This window comes from Lepus europaeus, chromosome 1 (assembly GCF_033115175.1).
Source record: "Lepus europaeus isolate LE1 chromosome 1, mLepTim1.pri, whole genome shotgun sequence".
NCBI classification, from domain to species: domain Eukaryota; kingdom Metazoa; phylum Chordata; class Mammalia; order Lagomorpha; family Leporidae; genus Lepus; species Lepus europaeus.
Genome location: NC_084827.1, coordinates 104,602,553 through 104,623,471, shown reverse-complemented (window position 1 = coordinate 104,623,471; position 20,919 = coordinate 104,602,553). Strand labels below are relative to the sequence as shown.

The 20,919-nt window shown below is 36.2% G+C and overlaps 1 protein-coding gene across 4 annotated transcripts in view; it reads left to right on the top strand.

The window, feature by feature from the left end:
• Positions 1 to 1,241: 1,241 nt before the first annotated feature.
• FAP (fibroblast activation protein alpha) overlaps positions 1,242 to 20,919 on the top strand; it is an 83,753-nt gene continuing 64,075 nt past the window's right edge. Inside the window, exons 1-6 of one of the 4 annotated variants that reach the window (XM_062187400.1) lie at positions 1,242 to 1,361; positions 2,920 to 2,981; positions 4,554 to 4,658; positions 5,544 to 5,684; positions 6,933 to 7,125; positions 7,461 to 7,545. In XM_062187400.1, the coding sequence (XP_062043384.1) occupies positions 7,120 to 7,125; positions 7,461 to 7,545 (91 nt within the window). In that variant the 5' untranslated portion in view covers positions 1,242 to 1,361; positions 2,920 to 2,981; positions 4,554 to 4,658; positions 5,544 to 5,684; positions 6,933 to 7,119. Of the gene's footprint in view, positions 1,362 to 2,919; positions 2,982 to 4,553; positions 4,659 to 5,375; positions 5,685 to 6,932; positions 7,126 to 7,460; positions 7,546 to 20,919 lie in introns of those variants that run through there. The other 3 variants (XM_062187407.1, XM_062187416.1, XM_062187422.1) reach the window with 3 other exon arrangements.

Genomic DNA, 20,919 nt, shown 5'->3' with positions numbered 1-20,919 from the left:
ATGACAATGCAAGAACTCTCGTGTGTGCCTTCAATCCTTATTCTGGTTGTCACAGGTGAGATCTCTCTCTACCTGCTTTGGGAGATGAGGGCGTGAGTTTTCTTGCCATCTGTCTACATTTCCTCACCCCTTTTCTGTTTCTAACATTTATTAGATGTACTTTTGTTCTTATATTTGTCAAGATTGATAATTTCTCTGATTTTTCTTTTGCGATTTTGCTAGTGAATTCTAAAAATTTAAAAGCAATAGACAGTTTAAATTGCCATGACTATTTACACATCGCTTTTGAGCTAAGTAGTTTAATAGATTACATTTTTTTCTGTGGTTCCAATTCTCATGCTGCTCAAAGAAGGAAATTAAGATGCTACTTAAACACACCATCAAATCCCTCCAAATGTGATGAATGGTATTCTTTCAGTTCCAATTAAAGGGCAAAACCACACAGAAAAGATTACCTAAAAAAAGACTTCTTCAGCAGTGGCTGATGGTAAGAGTTCATTCACTCAACATTGTCAGCATCTGGTTTCTTTATTTGCTCTCCTCTGAGTGACAACTCCAGCATTTTACTTCCTCATCTTGCTGAAATATACTTTTAAGTTCGTTCCTATGAAAGAATGTTTAGAATACAGATTTTCTGAACTATCACACATATGAAAATACATTAATTCTGTCTATATTTGACAGTATCTTGGCTAAGTAATTTCTGCTTTGCTATGCCTTTTCTTTCAGAACTTTGAAAATATAATTTCATCATTTTGCAGAATCTGCAAATTCATTATCAGTTTGATTTTTGCTTCTTTTGTGGTGGCTTATTTTTGTCTCAAGAAAAATATAGGAGTTTCTCTTTAAATGTAACAACCTAAACTTTTACAATTGTGTGTCTAGGAATTAATCTCTTCTCATATTTTGGGCTGGGCATTGTGTTGACTCTGGAGATGTGTTTTCTTTTCCAATTCTATGGCCTTCTCTTGCACTCATTCTATAATAAACTTTTCCCTCTGCTTGTTTAACTTTTATTCCTTGAGTTTCTTGAGTTTATACTCTATGATTCTTATAGTTTTCATATTACATCCATCTTCAATTTTCTTTCCTGAGACAATTCCTCAAATTGTTTTCAAAAATTTTTGGCAAGCATATTTTCAACATACTAGAATATATTAGTCAGGGTTCTCCAAAGAAATAAGAGCAACAGGATAAATCATAGATAGACAGGAACTTTATTAGTTGATGTTCTGAAAACCAGGATCCTAAGGCAGGAGAAGATAGCTATCCCAGCTCTTGAAGAAGGAAACAATTCAGCCTTCTCTTATCTTTTTATTCTTTTCAGCCCTCAACAGATTGGGTGATGCCCACCTAGATTGGTAAGGACTAATTTTCTTTGCTTAATTTACTGATTCAAGTACTAATCTCTTCCAGAAACACCCTCACAGATAGAACCAGAAATAATGTTTTCTTGGCTATCTGGGCATCCCTTAATCCAAGCAAGTTGTAACATAAAATTACGGTTACGGAGAGGCTTTTTGGAAAGTACTTTTTTACAATTTGGTGTCTGCATTATGGTTGATATCCCATTGAACCTCACTGAAGAAATTCAACAAGCTTCTGAAAAATTCAAGCTTTTAAAAATATCTTTTGTTCCCAGAATTATTCCCATGGCCATTATTTTTTATTTTTGATTTCGTTTCATTGAGTGATTTGTCGCCCTATTCATTCATCTAAGTTTAAATTTTTTCTTTAATGTTTTAGAGTTTTGATCTTTCTTTTTTTAAAAAAGATGTTATTCTTGCCTACTGATTCTTGTTTTTAGTAGCAAATATAACAATGAAGCCAGAATGTGGAAACCTTGACTTAAAGCTGGTGGGTTTTAGGATAAAAAAGGAAGAAACCATTAAAATGCAGGATTGGACTTGACTCTGGTGCGCTGACTCCTGTACTTGTTCCTTTAGTTCTCTTCATTAACAGTTAATGTCTTCTAAATTCAATATCCTATTTTGGAGGGAGTAGAAGCAGGGAGGTGTCTGGAATGATGGCCCAGCTGCAGGTTGCTTTGCACCCAGAGACTGGGTGACCAACAAGTTCTCTGTGTCTCTCTGTTCAGTTCTCTCTCTTCCACTTTGAATGGTAAATGCCAATTCATTTCCGGAACCATCCCATATTTCTTGCAGGAAAATTGGCTTCTTTCTAGGGATGGCCCAGGAAATTGTTATTTCTATTCTGATTTATCCACTAGTATTATGCTAGCTGTTCCCTACATTGTTTTATGTCTGTATCCTTTTTTTCTTTTACAGTCAGTTTAATGGAGTTTCAAAAGGCAAAGAGATGAGTGTACGTGTCCAGCTTGCATCTTGACCTGAAACTGTTTCCAACTCTTTTATAAAGCCTTTAGAATATGATTCAAGGTATTTCATCCTCATCTTCTAATATTGTCATAATTTGTGCTGATTTAACTTTTTACATAAACATCTCAAGTGGCAACTTAGACTCATTGTTGTGCCAACTCTTCTCCAGGGATTGCTACATCTTTCCTCTATCTCAGCCAACAAACTTCTGTAACCATACCGTAGGCTTTGTCATGACCCAAATCTGAAATCTGAAAGTTGAACCTGCTCTTACCTGATAAAAACTTTGTGTACTTCTCACTCTATTACTCTTTTACTACAAAGGCCTATACTTTTTGACTCATCATGATGTCCAGGTTTTTAGATCATATAATTTCTTTCTTTTTTTCCACCTCCTCCTGGTTCCAACCTGGATTACACATTCCAATCACTGTACCCATAAATACCACCCAGTCAGAACTGTAAATGTGGATCAGATTGTGTTAAAGTAAGACTAGCTAGGTTTACATTTTATGTCTACCACATATAAGCTGTGTGACTTCAGAAACTAACTTATGTTTTTTGTACTCCGTGTTCTCAGTATCTTGTAAAATGAGGATAATCATAGTACAGATGTTCAGAGGATGAAATGAGATAATGCAGGTAAAGTATAATACATTCAAGGTAAAATGTCAGTTTCTATAAAAGGGTTCAATAAATGTTAACTGCAAGTTGAAATATTCTCTAATCGAAAAATTCTAGTGAAATAGCAGTATGCTATAACAAGTTATATTTAAGTATATAAGATACTTATGCGTTCAATTTACACTATTTAATCCTCTTCCTATTCTCTAGCCGTTACTAGGGAAATGTACTATTCACGTTTTAAAGCTACAGAAAATCATTGGTTTATCTTCTGTGTACTAAGCATGCAAAAGAATGGGCTATTTCTCTGTTTCTTTTCTTGTATAACTTTGATAGTCAACTCTCTTGTCCTCCAAAAAGAACTTGTCTAAATTCGGATAGGGTGATGAACCACTGACATCTAATTAGGACATTTATGAAAGTAGTAGGTACCAATTACAAACTGGGAAGCATGTTGATTCATATTCTTATTATGTAACCAATGTGGTTTTGGAAATTATATCAAATTCAAAGGGTAGTTGAAACTATATTATTTCTCTCTGGTTCTAGGTATGCCATTTCTTCTGTGTCTGCAACTCTATGATATTCTCTTTCGACTCCAGGAACTATACAAAATATTTCTGTGATTATTAGGCCCCAATTCTAACAAAATTCTTAACAAATTAGTATTTCACACACAATCTTTATCAAGTTGGTCTGTGTCCTTTTGAGATATGTATAACAAGCACTCTGAGGATGTAAGGATCCTGTATATTTAAGATCTAATGGGTTTTTATTACATATTTTAGGAATCTCTTAATAGAAAATCAGTGATATGTCAATCAAAAATTTCCAGGAAGTATCACAAAAAAATAGTGTAATGTAGTAACACTGGATCCCCTTATGATTTGGGGCAGGTTACTGACTACTCAGTGCTCTGTTTCCCAAGCAGTTAACTGATGAATTAACTGGGATTAGTTAAATGAAATAATCTGTAAAATCAATTTGTATAAAACAGAAAAAGAAATGTTTATTGAATCTGAAGGCACAAAATGTGTAAGAGTTTAGTCTTTTTGGGAGCAAATTCTTATTTTAATGAGTATAAAACTACTGCCAAAGTTGATCCTACTTGTACTGCTATACCTCTTACTGATAATTTGTCCTTAAATAATTTGTCATAGTTTTTGCATCTCTCTTTATCTCATCACTGCAAAATAAAAATACCCAAGTGTGGTCTTGTGTTCACACTCTGGGCGTATGTAGCTGAAAGTATTTTCTGGGAAAATATAAATCAAAGCCATTTTGGCTGTCATATAATGGACATATAATGGATTTCTTTGAATTTATGATAAGGCTCACTTACCCAGAAAACTTATCAGAATGTAGTCATATCCCAAAGGGTCTCTCTCTGGGAAAAGCTCCATTGATTTGCCTCAACTACCCCAATTCTTGTCCTTAATTTTTGCAGACCAGAGTCATTTTTTTCATTTTTGTAAAATTTGAATACATACAGAATTGCTTTCTGAGAAAATCCCAGTCCTGACAGTGGATAGACTTGAATTAAGGATTACATACCTGCCACATGTGTGCCCCTCCTGTCCCTCTTCCCAGGTGCATGTGGAAATAACCAATAACCAGGATACTCTCTACTAAGCGTAAACACAGCTTCAGGATTATTCTCAGCAAGAGCTCCAGGAGGCAAAAAGAAGGAAAGATGTAAGAACGTATCTGCCACATTTATACTAGAATGCAAGATCTTGAAGGTCATGGACTGTATGATTTATTTTTGTTTTCCCAACAAAATTGTTGAGTGAATGTTAACAAACTATAAAATAAGAACAAGAGTCCATCACCTCAACACTTAAAGTTAGCAAAAGCATTTTCAACTCCAAAAGGAGAAAAAAGCAATCAAAATGTTACATTTTAACCCTAATTTTTGTGAAAGTTCTTGTTTGGGTGAAAATGCAAACACAAATTTATTTTATTTTGAAAGGATGGACATGCATAGGTCTATTATAAACATCTCTCGCTGAGGAAATCAGGAAGAAAATGTCCCAACATCTTTATTCTGTAGTCAGTCTCAGTTTTCTTAAAACTGTTAGAACCAGTAAGAATTTTCCAGAAGCTACAATTTGAATCACCCAACTTTCCAAGGAAAAAACTAAACTTAAACAAACATGTTTCAGTCTCATAGTTTTTCCTGCTTAGTAACAGTTTTGACTTTAATGTGGCCCTCTGAAACCAGTCCAGTATTTCCATATAGCTCGTTAAATGAGTCTCTTGTAGACACCCACACTCAGCAGCAGAGTCCTAAGTGGTATTCAAGCCAGTCACATGTCAGTGCATTTTTAATTGCTAATGCTAATAATATGCATTTTAATTATACCCTAATCATTTATTATGGGCAGTTTCTTTCCAGAACATACTGTCTTTGAAATTACCCACAAAAAATTACCTGTGGACTTTGGCAGACTAGGACAGAACTTCTGAGAACACACTGTGTGAATGTTCCAAAGAAGGCAATCAATCTGAAAAGACCCACATGGGAGCAGTTTATTTGGGCACTGGTCGGTGATTTTATCTTGGACTTAAATATTTCAGTCACATGGAGATACTGGCAAGTGTCTAGCATGCCTTGGACATTACTCTTCCTGGTCGGGTCAGTTCATAAGGTGGCCTACCTGACTGCGGATGGGGGGGTCGCATACAGAAGCTGCTGTCTGTGGCTACATCTCTCTGCCAGTAAGTACTTCATGACTCATTTTCCTCAACAGACTCTTCATGAGACTGGAATTCAGAAAAGCATGTCTGGAGAATGTCTGAGAGGAAGTTCACAAACCACTGTTCCGCTTATTGCTAGAGAAAGTATCTTATGGTATCTAGAACAGTTGACTAAAGCAAACAGCAACAGATTTCCATAACATTTTCTCATGGCCTTTCATGAAGAATCCAAGAAAGATCACTAGGAAGTTTGCTTCAATCAGGTTGAGATCATAAACTTCCAAAGAAGAAAACTATTAGAAGAGAAACTAAAGGCAGTAGCTCAATTGTACTTAGGTAGAACTAGAGAATCTAAGCAAGAGAATTTCATTCAACCAGCCAGAAAACTTCCAGAAAGTGTTGTACGTGTGTATATGTGTGTGTGTGTGTGTATGTGAAGTCAGTCAACCGTTTTACTCAAATGCCAAGTTGATCGATCACTTGGGAATTATGTAGTCTTAGCCAAAATAAGATTATACATAAGACTTACATCTCTTTTCAAGTGCTTTTTTTTTATTTATTTTAAAGTCTTTATAATTACTAAATGTTCTCCTCTTTTAGAAGATATTCTGAGAGGAAAGCAAAATAACACTCTTGCAAAGCCTTTTCCATTCTTCCAAAGGCCTGCTGGTAAATTATTCTCACTGATCTTTCCATCTCTCTAGCCTGTGCGTACACACCTAACCCATACTAAATTTCACCAGATGGCATTTTATTTCTTTAAAGTAAAGCAGCCGTGGGTTTAGACAGTTGAATTTTTAAACTTCTGTATTTACTGAAAGTGCATATGGTGCTATATGGACAAAGAAATTGTGCTGGAAGAAAAACATTTCTGTCTGAAGTACCTCATAATCCCCTAGAGGAGGAAAAAGTGCAGTTATAAGGTTGCATTTCTCACAAAATCTTATGTCACTTCAATGTTCTTTCTCTGCTAAAAATTAGATAAATGTATAAAGCACATATCTGGAAGTTTAATTTGTTAAATTCACCGTTTGGTTGCAAATAGAAAGTTTATAGAAGACTCAGTGATTTGCCAAGGCAATTCATTTCTAAAAGAAAACGAGACCTGAACTTGTAAAAAAAAAAAATAAGAAAACCTCTGTATGTCAACGTAAGCAGATGTTGGTGTAGAGTTTACAAGGATGAGAAGGCTATAAAACCTCCCTTGAGCCACTCATAGTTCATTTCAAGGCCAAGAACGCCCCCAAAAATCTGTTTCTAATTTTACAGAAATCTTTTGAAATTTGGCACGGTATTCAGAAGTCCTTGGAAAGAAAAAAAAAAAAAAAAAAAAAACTTGTCCTGGCTTCGGCTTCCAACTACGAAGACAGACTTGCTTCTTTTCAACGGTTTTCACAGATCTGGTGACCCACGCTCTGAAGCCAGAATTAGCTAACTTTCACAAACATCTGGAAAAATGAAGGTTAGTATACGCAGTCTCAGGTATTGCTAACATATAAGAGTTGGCTGGGATGAGTATGATCCGAGTTTTCTATTGTTTAGAAGGTGAGGATTTGTACATAAGTTTTTACTTCCTGGAGTGGGTTGGGATTGGGAAATTGTTCTAAATATACTATAGAAACATTTGTGCTTGCAGAGCTGGAAGAATTCCAGCAATTATCACCAGATCAGTGGAAGACAATCAAAAGCTTTGTGGGGAGGGAGAAATAGGATTTAGATGTAAACAAAATCTTGTCATTTCAACTATTTAGCAGGAACTGTACATATGCCTGATTTTTTTTTTTTAATTTTATGTAGACATGGTTAAAAATTGTATTTGGAGTTGCCACTTCTGCCGTGCTTGCTTTATTGGTGATGTGCATTGTCTTACGTCCTTCAAGAGGTAAGAACTTTTCTCCAATTTGTTCCATCTACCTAGAATAGCATGGGAAATTAACTAATGTGTGGCCACAAGTGGTCAAACACTTCCTAAGTGCTGATTTTCCAAAGTTATTTCTGCTATTTCTGAGGAGACATATAAGCTCAAAGATATATGCTGTTGTGCCAAGACCAGAAATACTGAGGAACTTCAGACAAGGGTAGGAAGAGGTTCATGGTTATTTAAGAAACAGAAAAACCTAAAAACTTTTCTGCATCACCCTCACAACCCCAGAGAATATATGCTAAATGCAACCTTCAAGCCATTGAAGCTTGAAAGCCTTGAAATGAAGTATTTTTAAACTAACATTGTTTTTCATTATTATGTTTATCTTGTGGAAAGGAAAAATGATTCGAATGGAAAAGTTAAAACAGAGCCTGTGGAGTTTTGTATTACTAAATACTCTTTCCAAAAATTTAATAAGGAAGTTGAGTATAGAGATTTCAGAAATAGCTACATAGAAAAAGTGAACTGGTTGTTCTAGATGCAGTAGTAATGAGCAATCAAGCTAGAAAATTAAATACTGTTAGACAAGCATTATGATTAGTGATTAATTAGACTCATTTTGAAAGTGCTTAGTTTAACATTGATCTCATTTCCCTGAAAATTCTAAGAAACTATGGACTGATATTGAGGCTAATTTAAATTTAGATTGACTTTCTACTGGCAATCCAGTGATATTTGGGGAATCTTTTTCATAAAAATATTTATGACAAAAAGATCAGGTTTGTAAAACAGGGGGAAACCCCACGGCAATAACAGACTTTGTGGCTAGGAGACTAAGGAAAGGGGAAACATTTATCCCAACAATTATTAAACACTTATGATGGTTAAAATGGGAAACATGTTTGTTTAGAAGCTAACTGACAGCAAAGGAAAATCAGTGACACATCTTCAACTAAAGCATGTGGGAATTCTGAACAATCTCTTGCTTTAAAACAAAATAAAACATTCACAAATATTTTGAAAATTTCAGAATATTCATAGGATTTTCATAGAATTACAAAATTAATAAGAGAACTGATAAATTAAGGCAGTGTCCTTGTTAATTTTTAGTATCTATTCCTGCTTTCTGTTAGCACGTGATGCTTCTTAGAATATTGAGATGTATATATTTTTCACAAATTTTCAAGTTAAAAATGTTTTCTGGTAAATCATCTCAGTCATCATTGGGGCCACAACTCCCTCATGCTAGCACTTGTCAGGTAGTAGATTAGGTCTTATTGACCCTTTGCATGCTAATTCATTAAAAATCAGCTCCTAGCTTTTATGAAAAATGTAAATAGTACTTGAAAGAGACAATCTATTCCCTCAGAAATAAAGGTTCTTAGAACAGAAATGTGCATTATCTTGGAAACCTGCCTCCATAGCCACAGGGAATTTCACTTTGGAATATGGGACCCTAAATTCTAATAACAAATATTTTTATACATTTATAAATAGTATGCAAGGGCACACCCATATAGCCATTGCATAATTATATATAACCCCATCCTTGTCCTCTTGGCAAGTTTAATTGTGCATGGCAGATACATGAATGTATGCTGTAAGCTATGCATGCTATAAAAGTTCTATGTCACTTATAATATAGCTTTCTATTTTTAGCCAACAGGATAATTACTAGAGTAAGTGAATTCTCTGATAGGGTGAAATACTCAAATTAAACTTGAGGTAAAATTTTAATATTCATTCAGGAATACAAAGATTGAGAATTATTGCTTTCTTCCATAATGTCATTCTCTTTCTATTCAGAATTTGCTAAAGAATTTCATGGAACTTCACTTAAATGACTTGGAAGGGGCACTAGTCAGCTCCCTATTTTCTTAGCTGGACTAGGGAAAGTAGCCTTTCCTTCCAAGAGTCAGTGCTGTAGATACCACTGACGTTAGGTGCAGCGGCCTCTGACTTTGGATGTCCTTCCTTTCTCTTTTCTTCTCACGCCCCACTAACACCTCAATCAATCTCCATCTTGAGTACTAGGTCCAATCCTCACACTCACATCTGCCCTCTGCCTGGTGAGAATTTTAGATGGCAAGGCAGGAAAGGGAAAGGGGAAGGGGAAAAAACAGAATTCAAAGCCAAGTAAGCTGCTACTTGGACTTCAACTCACACGTCATCAGAAATTGCATTACCTCAACATTTTCCTTAGATGACCTTGAATTCTTGGCCCAGACTTAGGCAGCAGGGTAAGAACAGGTTTCTCTTGAGAAACTTAGACCTACTTAGGAAATATTTATTCATTTAGTTATGTAGGGACGTATTAAGTGCCAATAACCACGTGCCCATCATTCTGGTTGTTGGAGATAGAACTGTAAGAAGTGGAGATTTCTGTCTGAATGGCAGGGGGAGTAGGAATCCAGTCCTTTGTGCACCCAAAGATGCATGATCAGCAGGAGCAGTACTGGAGAAGGATTTTGATAATTCCTCACCACATCTAAGTGAAAGTAAAAAAAAAAGGGGGGGGGAGCTTTTTCACAGAGGGAAAATGTCAGGAGCACCAGCCTCAGGATTCAAAGAGCTTTGGAGGAATTTAGCAGGATCTGAGGAACAAATAACAAAACGTAATCGTGAAACAAAAAAGGTCCATTTAGGTCACCAGCATAATAATAAATACACAGAACACACTTTTTCAAAACTTCCAAAATTTCTTATTTTTATTTTTTTCACATTGGGAAATAAACATGGGTTTTTATCCCTTGGTTCCAGGATTTCCTGCTTGCCTTCATCCCATTCCCCTCACACTGCTCTTGTTCTTTTCTCCTACCTCCATTCGCTTTCTCTTGGGGCTCTTCCCAAGCATCACCCCTCTTCCTGTGTGAAGATGCAACCGGGCCAAGAGCTTTCCTTTACTTTTGTTGACCACAAAGATCAACACACAGATCTTCTCGTTTCAAGAGATTTATGAGGGATCTTCAATAAATACATGGAAAATGTGTAGCATGAAAACAATACATGTATTTCAAGTTTTTTTCACCAAAATAAACATCATTTAATTCAACTTTTACAAATGTTTAAAAATCCTTTTTTACAAAACTGACAACAATCAAAGAAACTACAATTGGAAAGTTGCAGAGGTTCCATAAATTCACAAGTAAATTCTATATGACTTTACTTCAATTGCTCCTCAATTTCTGTACTTTGTTTCTTTGTTTTCTTTTGTATTGTTTTAAAGATTTATTTATTTATTTGGAAGGCAAAGTTACAGAGAGAGAGAGGAGAAGAAGAAGAAGAAAAAGAAGAAGAAGAGAGAGAGATCTTCCATCCCTTAGCTCATTCCCTAAATGGCCTCAGTAGCCAGGGCTGGGCCAGGTGGAAGCCAACAGCCAGGAGCCTCCTCCGGGTCTCCCATGTGGGCACAGGTGCCCAAACACTTGGGCCATCTTCCACTGCTTGCTTTCCTAGGCACATTAGCAGAAGCTGGATCAGAAGTGCAGCAGCAAGGACACAAATTGGCGCCCATAGCGATGTCAGCTTTGCAGGCAGTAATGTTACCCACTATGCCACAACACTGGCCTCTCTATATCTGTATGAAAGGATTTATAGGAACTATTTGCCCTCTTTATTCATTCTATTGCTTATAAATTCACATATGATTTTGAGTAAATATTCAAGTTTTAGCTATTATTTTTCTAAAACTTTTAATATGTAACAGATACATAATGAATGATAATCATCATTTATTGTGTTCTCCACCCTAATATACACATAATAGTACATGTACACTTAAAGATAATCACTAGGCCCTTCAAAATTATGTGTTTCAATTTTCAAACGTCGGAGTTGTGGCGTAGCTGGTTAAGCCACCTACTGTACTGCCAGCATCTGATATGGCTGCCAGTTCAAATTTCAGCTGCTCCACTTCCAATCCAGCTCTCTGTTAATGGCCTGGGAAAGCAGTGGAGGATGGCCCAGGTCCTTGGGCCCCTGTATCCATGTGGAATACCTGAGTGTAACTCCTGGCTCCTGGCTTTGGATCGGTCTAGCTACACCTGTTGCGGGCATTTTGGGAGTGAACCAGTCAATGAAAGACCTCTCTCTCTCTCTCTGTAACTGCCTTCCAAATAAATAAATAAATCTCTTCTTTTTTGACAGACAGTGAGAGAGAGAGAAACAAAGAGAAAGGTCTTCCTTTTCTGTTGGTTCACCCCTCAAAGGCTGTCACAGCTAGCATTCTGCAGCTGGCGCGCTGCACCGATCCAAAGCCAGGAGCCAGGTGCCTCCTCCTGGTCTCCCATGGAATGCAGGGCCCAAGCACTTGGGCCATCCTCCACTGCCTTCCCAGGCCACAGCAGAGAGCTGGACTGGAAGAGGAGCAACCAGGATAGAATCTGGCGCCCCAACCGGGACTAGAACCCCGGGGTGCTGGCGCCACAGGCGGAGGATTAGCCAAGTGAGCCGCGGAGCTGGCCAATAAATCTTTTTTAAAATAATGTTCTTCTTCTTTCTGGAAGTAGGGAGTCTATCCTTAAGTGTCATCCCTGTTTCTATCTTCTGAATCTTTAGGCACACACGGAACATTTGCAGCTCTAGAGCAAAAGCAAAACAGAAAGTTGGAAGGAACAAAGGAAAGAAACAAAAAGAAAAGAAGGAAGATAAAGGAAGTTGAATGCAGAGATGGGGAATACAACTGAGTGGGAGCAAAAAGGGGAGAGGTTATTTAGTGTGAAGAATTTGCAGGTTCTCCTGGGTGGTCATCCTGTCCACCTTTACCTGCTTTCACTCCTCTGATGGCTGTTTTCATTGTTACCTTTGGCTGGCAGTGTTTTATACAAGTTCGTATTAATTGCCAATTTTTTAAAATCAAAGATTTCACATAAAATGTTAGATTTTCAACTTCTCTTTAATGGCTGGGTATTTGTTTTAGTAGCATCCCATTTGACAGTAGCACAGTTTGTGTTAGTCTGCTCAAATCACCAGAACAAAATACTCTAGTCTGCAAGACTTAAACAAGTGATTTTTCAATAGTTTGAAGCTCAATGTAGGCGTTAGCAGGTGTGGTTTTTCCAGAGACTTCCCTCCTTAGGTTGCAGACAGGGATGTTGTCCCGAGGCCTTTTGTCTGTGTGTGCACATCCTGGGGTCTCTTCTCATCAATCCTATTACACTGGGGCTCCAACCTGATGCCCTCACGTGACCTTAAGGTCTTCCTCAGAGGTCTTGTCTCCAAATACTGTCACATTGGGGCTTGAGGACCCATTCTATTAATTTGGGCAGGACATAATTCTGCCCATAACAAGGGAAGTCAATGAAGATTTTAATGAAGTGATCTTTGAGCTGAGAGTTTGAGGGCAGGACATGAGCTGGGAGGTAGGAAAGTGCTATGGAAATTCAAAGAACTGAAGGGAACTGGTAGAACTGCAAGAGGCCAAAATTACTTAAGCCAATTAACAAGGAAAACAGATATAAACATATTTGTATGTTCACGATCATACTTTCAAACACACATATTTACAGTGTCTGTTTAAAATGTGTAGTGACTGCTTATTTAGCTAAGCAATGTCATATATTTTGGAAGATATCTGAAGTCAGTCATAATTTAGATAGGTCAATATTTTATAAGAAGAAAAATCACTTGGAATGTCCATATTTTTGGTAAAAATTCCCTGTTGCTATTATTACCATCACTATTACTACAATTACTTCAACAATCACTTTTGGAAAAATAAAACACCTCTGAAATGAAACCACCTTCAAAGGAGATGTGTAAGTTTTTAAGGTTTGAAAACTTCCCTCTAGAACTGTGAAACAGACTTCCTCAAATATCTTAAGAGCTTCAAGTTTATATATTCACTGTTCTTTTGGAGGAAGTACAAGCAAGTCTGGAAGTTTGAGGGAAAAGTTCAGAAAGTTCATGAACACAAAAGAGCTTTTGAGTTTAGTATAAATATTTTTTTTTCTAATTGGCACTGGGAATTTAAAATCACAGGCGACAAACATTGACAAACTTTCTGTGAGTTTTGGCAAATTCCAAATAATTAGAAAAATAATCAAAATCTTTGGATGATTCCCACAACACTGAAAAATTTACCTGTCTTGTATTTCCAAAGCAAATTAATTGTGTTACAACTTACGTAAGAAAAGAAAAGAAAAGAAAAAAAAAAAAAAAAACATGTTCCAAAGCTCAAATCAGGGATGTGGCACCAGGGCTAAAAAAATTTTTTAAAACCTGAGACAGTCGAACTGAGCCTTAAGATATAGCAACAATTAAAATGTAAAAAACAAGTCAAAATAAGCTTTTCATAGAACAGTTCATAAAATATCAATCACTTTTTTAAAAAATATTTTATTTATTTATTTGAAAGGCAGAGTTACAGAAAGGCAGAAGCAGAGAGAAAGAAAGGTCTTCCATCAGTTGGCTCACTTCCCAGATAGCCACAACACCTGGAGCTGCACCGATCCGAAGCCTGGAGCCAGGAGCTTCTTTCGGATCTCCCATGTGGGTGCAGGGGCCCAAGGACTTGGGCCATCTTCTACTGCTTTCTCAGGCAATAGCTGAGAGACTGATCAGAAGTGGATCAGCCTGGACTCAAACTGGCTCTCTCATATGGGATGCCAGCACTGCAGGCGGTGGCTTTACCTGCTATGCCACACTGTCAGTCCCAATCAATAACTTTCTTTTTCATTTATTGCCAATTACAAGCAGAAAAAAACACTTATTTTTCATTTCTAGTATCCTTGTGAGCTTTTGAATATTCTTATGAACTATACCATAATACCAGACTGACTTACAATGTGTATTCACCTTAATTTCTCTTAATAATAAAAATAATGGTATAGTTTACCATTTAAATTAAAATTTTATATAATTATATTTTTAAACTTGGTAGAAAAATTGTTAGGACTCATTTAAGGAACAGTTTATAACAACCATATGCCAAAATAACTCATATAACATAGATGAGATAGACAAATTTCTAGAAAGATATCAACTACCAGAATTTACTCAAAGTAAAATAGAAAACATAAATAGAACTATAAAACCAGAATAGATTTAATTAGTCATTTATAAACTTCCCACCAGAAAATCTTAGAACCTGATGATCCCATTGATACATTCTACCAAACATTTAAAGTTGAATTATTTCTGATCCTTCACAAATTCTTCCAAAAAAAAATAGATGAGAACAATCCTCAAGCCATTCTATAAGGCCGGGGTTACCCTGGTATAAAAACCAGACAAAGACATCACAGGAAGGGAAAACTATGACTATCTATATGTCTTATAAATATAGATGAAAAATCCTCAAAAGAATAATAGCAAACCAAATTCAGAAATATAAAAAAAAAGATTATATAAAAACAAAGTAGGATTTCTACCAAGAACACAAAATTGGTTTAACAACTGAAAATGAACTAATTCAATAAGCATTATGAATAGAAAAAAGGGCAAAAGCCACAAGGTTATTACAATATAGGCAGAAAAAGAATTTGACAAAATTCAATACTTTCCATGATAAAAACATTCAACAGACTATAAATACTAGGATCTTCTGCAAGCTGATACATGACCCCTACAATAAAAAAATCACATTTAATGGTAAAAGATTTAATGCCTTTGCTGATAAGATAAAAAACAGGACAGTATGTCTGCTCTCACCACTTTTATTTAATGTTTTGTGGTGGCTCTGGATAGGCCCAGCAGGCAAGGAAACGAAATAAAAAAAATGTCCAGATTTGAAAGGAAGAAGTAAAACAACCTGTTATTGCAGATGATACAATCTTATATAAAATACTAAGGAATTCACTAAAACTAGTAGAAATAACACATAAATAAGGTTGTAGGATACAAGATGAATATATAAAATCAGTTCTTTTTCTTGTCACTAGCAACAACAATCCAAATATCCAAATAAATATCCTGTGCAGGGCCCAGAAAATGTAATATTTTTAAGATAACAATACTCCCCAAATTTATCTACAGATTAAATGAAATATCAATCCAAATACCATAAAAATTTCTCTGCAGAAATCAACAGGATGATCCAATTCATGGGAGAATGAAAGGAATCCAGAATAACTGAGCAATCTGGAAAAAGAACAAATTTGGAGAAATCATACTTCCTTACTTCAAAACTTACTACCTCTATAACTCAGACAGTGTGGTACTTGCATAAGAATCAATTTATAAATGAATAGGATAGACTTCAGAGTCCAGAAACAAAGTCCTATATTTATAATTCATTGCCTTTTGATAAGAGTGCCATGACATTTAATGGCGAAAACCTTTTCCACAAATCATGCTGGAAAAACTGCATATCCATGTGAAAAGAATGGCATTTGATTCCCTTCCTCTCCTTACATCATATCAGAAATTACCTTAAAATAGATCGAAGACCTGAAAGTAAGAGCCAATACTTTAAAACTCACAGATCTTCATGTCCTTGTATTAGGTGATGGTTGACAAAAATCACAAGCAATGAAAATGCAAATTATGTAAGTTGGATTTCCTCAAATTTTAGCACTTTGGGTTACGTAAGCAGACAACAAAGCAGTGAAAAGACTACACAAAATGAAGCAAATTTTTGCAGATCATACAAATGGAATTCAAAAAATTCATGGCAATATATATTATGAAAAAAATACGCATGAATCCCAAAATTTTGCATGAAAACAAACATTTTTTCATTCTATTTTTCCATGAACTTTTAAAGCACTTTTGTATATCTCATAAGAAACCTTCATCCAGAATATGTAAGTAACTCTTATAATTCAACAAGACAGATATTTCTCCAAAGAAGATATACAAATGACTAATAAACACGTGAATGATGCTTTTCACTACTACTTATTAGGAAAATACAATTCAGAGCCACAAAGAAACATCAGAAATGAAACTCTAGGTGGAGTTGTCAAGCATTGAGGTACAACAACTTGACATTTGGGCATGCTATAGAACTGAAGAAAAACAGGAAGAGTTCAGAAGTTTAGTAGAGATGTCTGGCCTGGGTCCTGGACAAGACAGTGCAAGAGAAAGGTCAAGGCTCACTCTCAAGTATTTAAGTTGAGATTTATATGGATGGTGGACAGTGCCATTAACATTGAGAAATATGAGGGAGGTGCATGGAAATTCTTTTTTTTTTTTTTAGTGTTGGCCATATTGATTTTAAATATCTGTGATATATGCAAGTGGAGATGTTAAAAAGGTAGTTGGAGTTTAGAGCAGGAATCCAGCAGGAGTCACATGCAGCATTGGTGGTGGCAGGTGAGTCAGTCCAGGGGTATCTAACAGAAAACCTGAGACTCTCCTTGCACTCCAAGTAACAGCAATGAGTCATACCAACATTTAAAGTAAGATTAGAGGAAGACAAGCTGCCACAGGGCCTTCAAAAACAGAAAAGGTTTGCTTTCATCTTCAGCGTCATCAAAATGGCATTTGCCATTCAAGTTCTTACATAATATGTTGCCCACATTCTGTAACCTTTAAAAGAATTAGTTATCATGAAAATGAAATTAGCCCTTATTAAACTAATATAACACACAAATAGCCTAATTTCAAAAGCCTGACAATTCCTTTAAAAAAGATTTATTTGAAAGGTACAGTTACAGAGGGAGAAAGAAGGAGAGACACAGAGAGAGATCTTCCATCTACTGGTTCAGTTCTCAAGTGGCTGCAACGGCCAAGCCATGATGAAGCCAGGAGCTAGGAGATTTCTCTGGGTCTCCCATGTGGGTGCAGAGGACCAGGCACTTGGGCTATCCTGCAATGTCTTTTCAGGTGCATTAACAGGGTGCTGGATCGGAAGTGCAGCAGCCATGACTTAAACGCGTGCCCACATGGTATGCTGGCACTGCAAGCAGCAGCTCAGCCCACTATGCTTCAATGCTGGCCCCAGCCGTGACAATTCCTTTGAATAATTTATGTTGTTTCATGTTGTTTGTGGAGAAAATCATGGAAAATTGTTTTCAGAGATAAATGCTACTTCATTCTTTGACTGTAGAGTGAGAGCATTATAGTTACGAACCTCTGTGCTTTGACAAAGTTCAAATTGCCACATTTTCTCTGAATTTAGCTTTCTGGGTATAATTTATTCTATGCCACTGTGTGTTGGTTAGCTCTTGTCCTTATGTTTTGTGTTTGTTCTATTTTGTTGCAGATTTATTACATGTGTGTTTTCATTTTAAATTATAGTATAGTGTTAAAGTGCCCAGCTTGAAAGTCAAATGGAGCTAGAATTCAACTTCAGCTTTACTCTATATTAGGCAAATTAGCTTTCCTCCATAATTTTTCCTTTCCTAACCTGCAAAATGATGTTCATAATAGTACTTATCCCAGAAGGTTTTTGCAAGGATTTAAAAGAATCATGCATGGAAGAACTTGGGTAAATTATAACACTTCCCAATTTTTCAGGACTAGACAATTCAATGACAGAAACAGAAATAGACTCCTAATCAAGAAGAAGCACAAAGTTATAAGAAAGTATTAGGAGAATAGTGAATTATTACTTGCTTATGAATCATTGAGAATTGTAATTTCTTCGACTCATAATTGAAATAACTTTCAGCTATGCTTTAATAAGTTGAAAATGCAAATAATTAACACATGGTTAATTAGAATGTTTAAGCAGTTATGAGTAATGATGCTAATGATAGAACAAATCAGACTTAAGAGCATTATGAGGAATTAAGTGTTAATAAAGTGTTAGCTATAGGCTTCACAATTTATTAAATTTTAAAAATTGTAGAAACTAAACTTTAAAGTCATCAGATAATTATAATAGATTATAGAAGGCATTATTTGGAAAGGGATATGAAGTTCATTTTTCATTAAGTGGTTATTAATAGACTATTTTCCAGATGGCTAGAAGTTATTTAGTGTGTTTGGTGCTGTGGAGAGACATTTTATTGCCATTTTACACGTACATACATACACGTACACAGAATACTGAAAATCCATGACCTCAATGATTTTCCCGTAATCTTACTTAATGTGGTACAAAATCAGTCCCTTTGCCTTTTCTCCACTTGTTCAGTTATCAACAAAGATAATGTACATAAAGAAGGATCTGCCTGGGCTGGCGGTATGGTGCAGTGAGTTAAAGCCCTGGCCTGAAGCCCCAGCATCCTATATGGGTGCCAGTTCTAGTCCCGGCTGTTCCTCTTCTGATCCAGCTCTCTGCTATGTCCTGGAAAGCAGTAGAGGATGGCCCAAGTCCTTGGGCCCCTACACCCATGTGGGAGACCCAGAAAAAACTCCTGGCTCCTGACTACAGATCAGCTCAGCTCCGTCCATTGTGGCCATTTGGAGAGTGAACCAGTGGATGGAAGACCTACCTCTCTCTGTCTCTACCTCTCTGTAACTGTATCTTTCAAATAAATAAATCTTAAAAAAAAAGAAGAAGGATCTGTCTGGAGGCAATGAGCAAGATCATTGAACAGGAGCAGAAAGTCCATTAACATTACATAAAATCCATGACTTAGTTAAGTATACTTAGTTAAGTATAATCCATTCTCTGTGATGTCTGGATCACAATGCAGGCCAACTTCATTCACCTATGGAGAATTTACATTCAAGGAATAATTCAACTGATAGGCATAGGATTACAATGAAGATTGGAATCAATGAAATCATTAATTGGGTTTCTGAGCCTTTGCAGAAGAACCATTTGGGACTTGATAAAAAGCCAAGTATCTCCCAGCATTCTATTCCCAGATTTTGATTCCATGCATTTGAGATAAGGGCTAGAAATCTGTTTTTTAACTTCAAGTGACTCCAAGGATCACATTTTAATAACGATATCAGTGAAGGCAAATCTAGGGAGGAGAATGTGCAAGTCAGATTTACAAACAAACCTACAGAGTAGAAGGTAAGCACAGTCACATCTCTGGGGGAGAACTATCAAAAGCAAGCAACACAAAATATGTCAAGTTGGTTTATTTTTTCATCCCAAAACTGCATTTACTGTGCTCTTTCTATGAGTATATGTCAAGCACTGTATTAACTGGTGGGTATACAATGGTGAGAAAAGTCAGACACAGCTAAGACCTGCATGGGTAAAGAGCCATGCTTTATAAAATTATTTGCCACATAAATATGAAAGATAAATATGTTTAACAAATTTAGATAAGTGTTTGTTTAGCAAAAACCTAGCAGGGCTTTCATAGCTGCTTATTTTTTTTATTTTTTTAAAAATATTTATTTTATTTATTTGAAAGACAGAATTATAGAGAGAGGTAGAGACAGAGAGAAAGGTCTTCTATCTGCTGGTTCACTCCCCAGATGGCTGCAAAGGCCGGAGCTACGCCAATCGGAAACCAGGAACCAGGAGCTTCTTCTGGGTCTCCCACATGGGTCCAGGGGCCCAAGGACTTGTGCCATCTTCTACTGCCATCCCAGGCCATAGCAGAGAGCTGGATCAGAAGAGGAGCAGCCAGGACTGGAACTGGCACCCATATGGGATGCCAGAGCTTCAGGCCAGGGCTTTAACTCACTGCACCACACCGCCAGCCCCATTAGCGCCTTATTGAAGATCGTTTCTGCTGACTGTTCCAGTGGTCAGCGTTGATATTGAATAAAATCTTGTCAGCATTGATGTGGAGCAGAATATATTTAAGATCATTGTATATATACAAGGAGCCTGAACTGAAATTCTAAGTAATTTTTTTTGTTTTGTTCTCATTCATATATGCGACCTAATGCAACATTTAAAACAGTTATATCATTCTCTTCCATTTATGAGTATGTGGTCATTTTCAGCATGAAGAGAAAAATGCCTAATTTAAAATCTTCTTGTTATACTGGACATGCACTTAACTATGCCCAATCCAACACCAAAGTATTTATATTTTCCAAGTCCTGGACACATCGCATCTGAGGTAGCTTGCAAAGGTAACATGAGATTAGAAGTAATGATTTTACCTCAATCTGTGCCAGAAATTCTATTCCCATGTAAATGTAGTTGGCTCACATAAATACGGTGTTTTATACAAATATTCATTACTTTCTGGGTGATATCAAGAATTACTCTCATTATGGCAATCGGTAGTATGATTAATGCATGTTTAAAATTGCTTTTCCGATATTTTGAGTCACAATGGGACATATGCTAAGTTCTCTATATAGATTGTTGGCATTTCTAGATACTATGCATCCATATAAAATAAATGACTAACTAGGAAGTAATATGAAATACACTTTCAAGTATAACCTTCCTGGATAATCTACCATAAATGTGGGAAAAAAACAGATAACTAATCCCCAGAATCCTTTTGAGAACTCTTATAAGGACCATAATAAAGATTAATGACATAAGAAGGAAAATCACTGTATGTTTACAAATAATCTGAAACTCTTATTTTTCATGTTTTATTTACCTACACACAATAGCAGTATAAATTATAT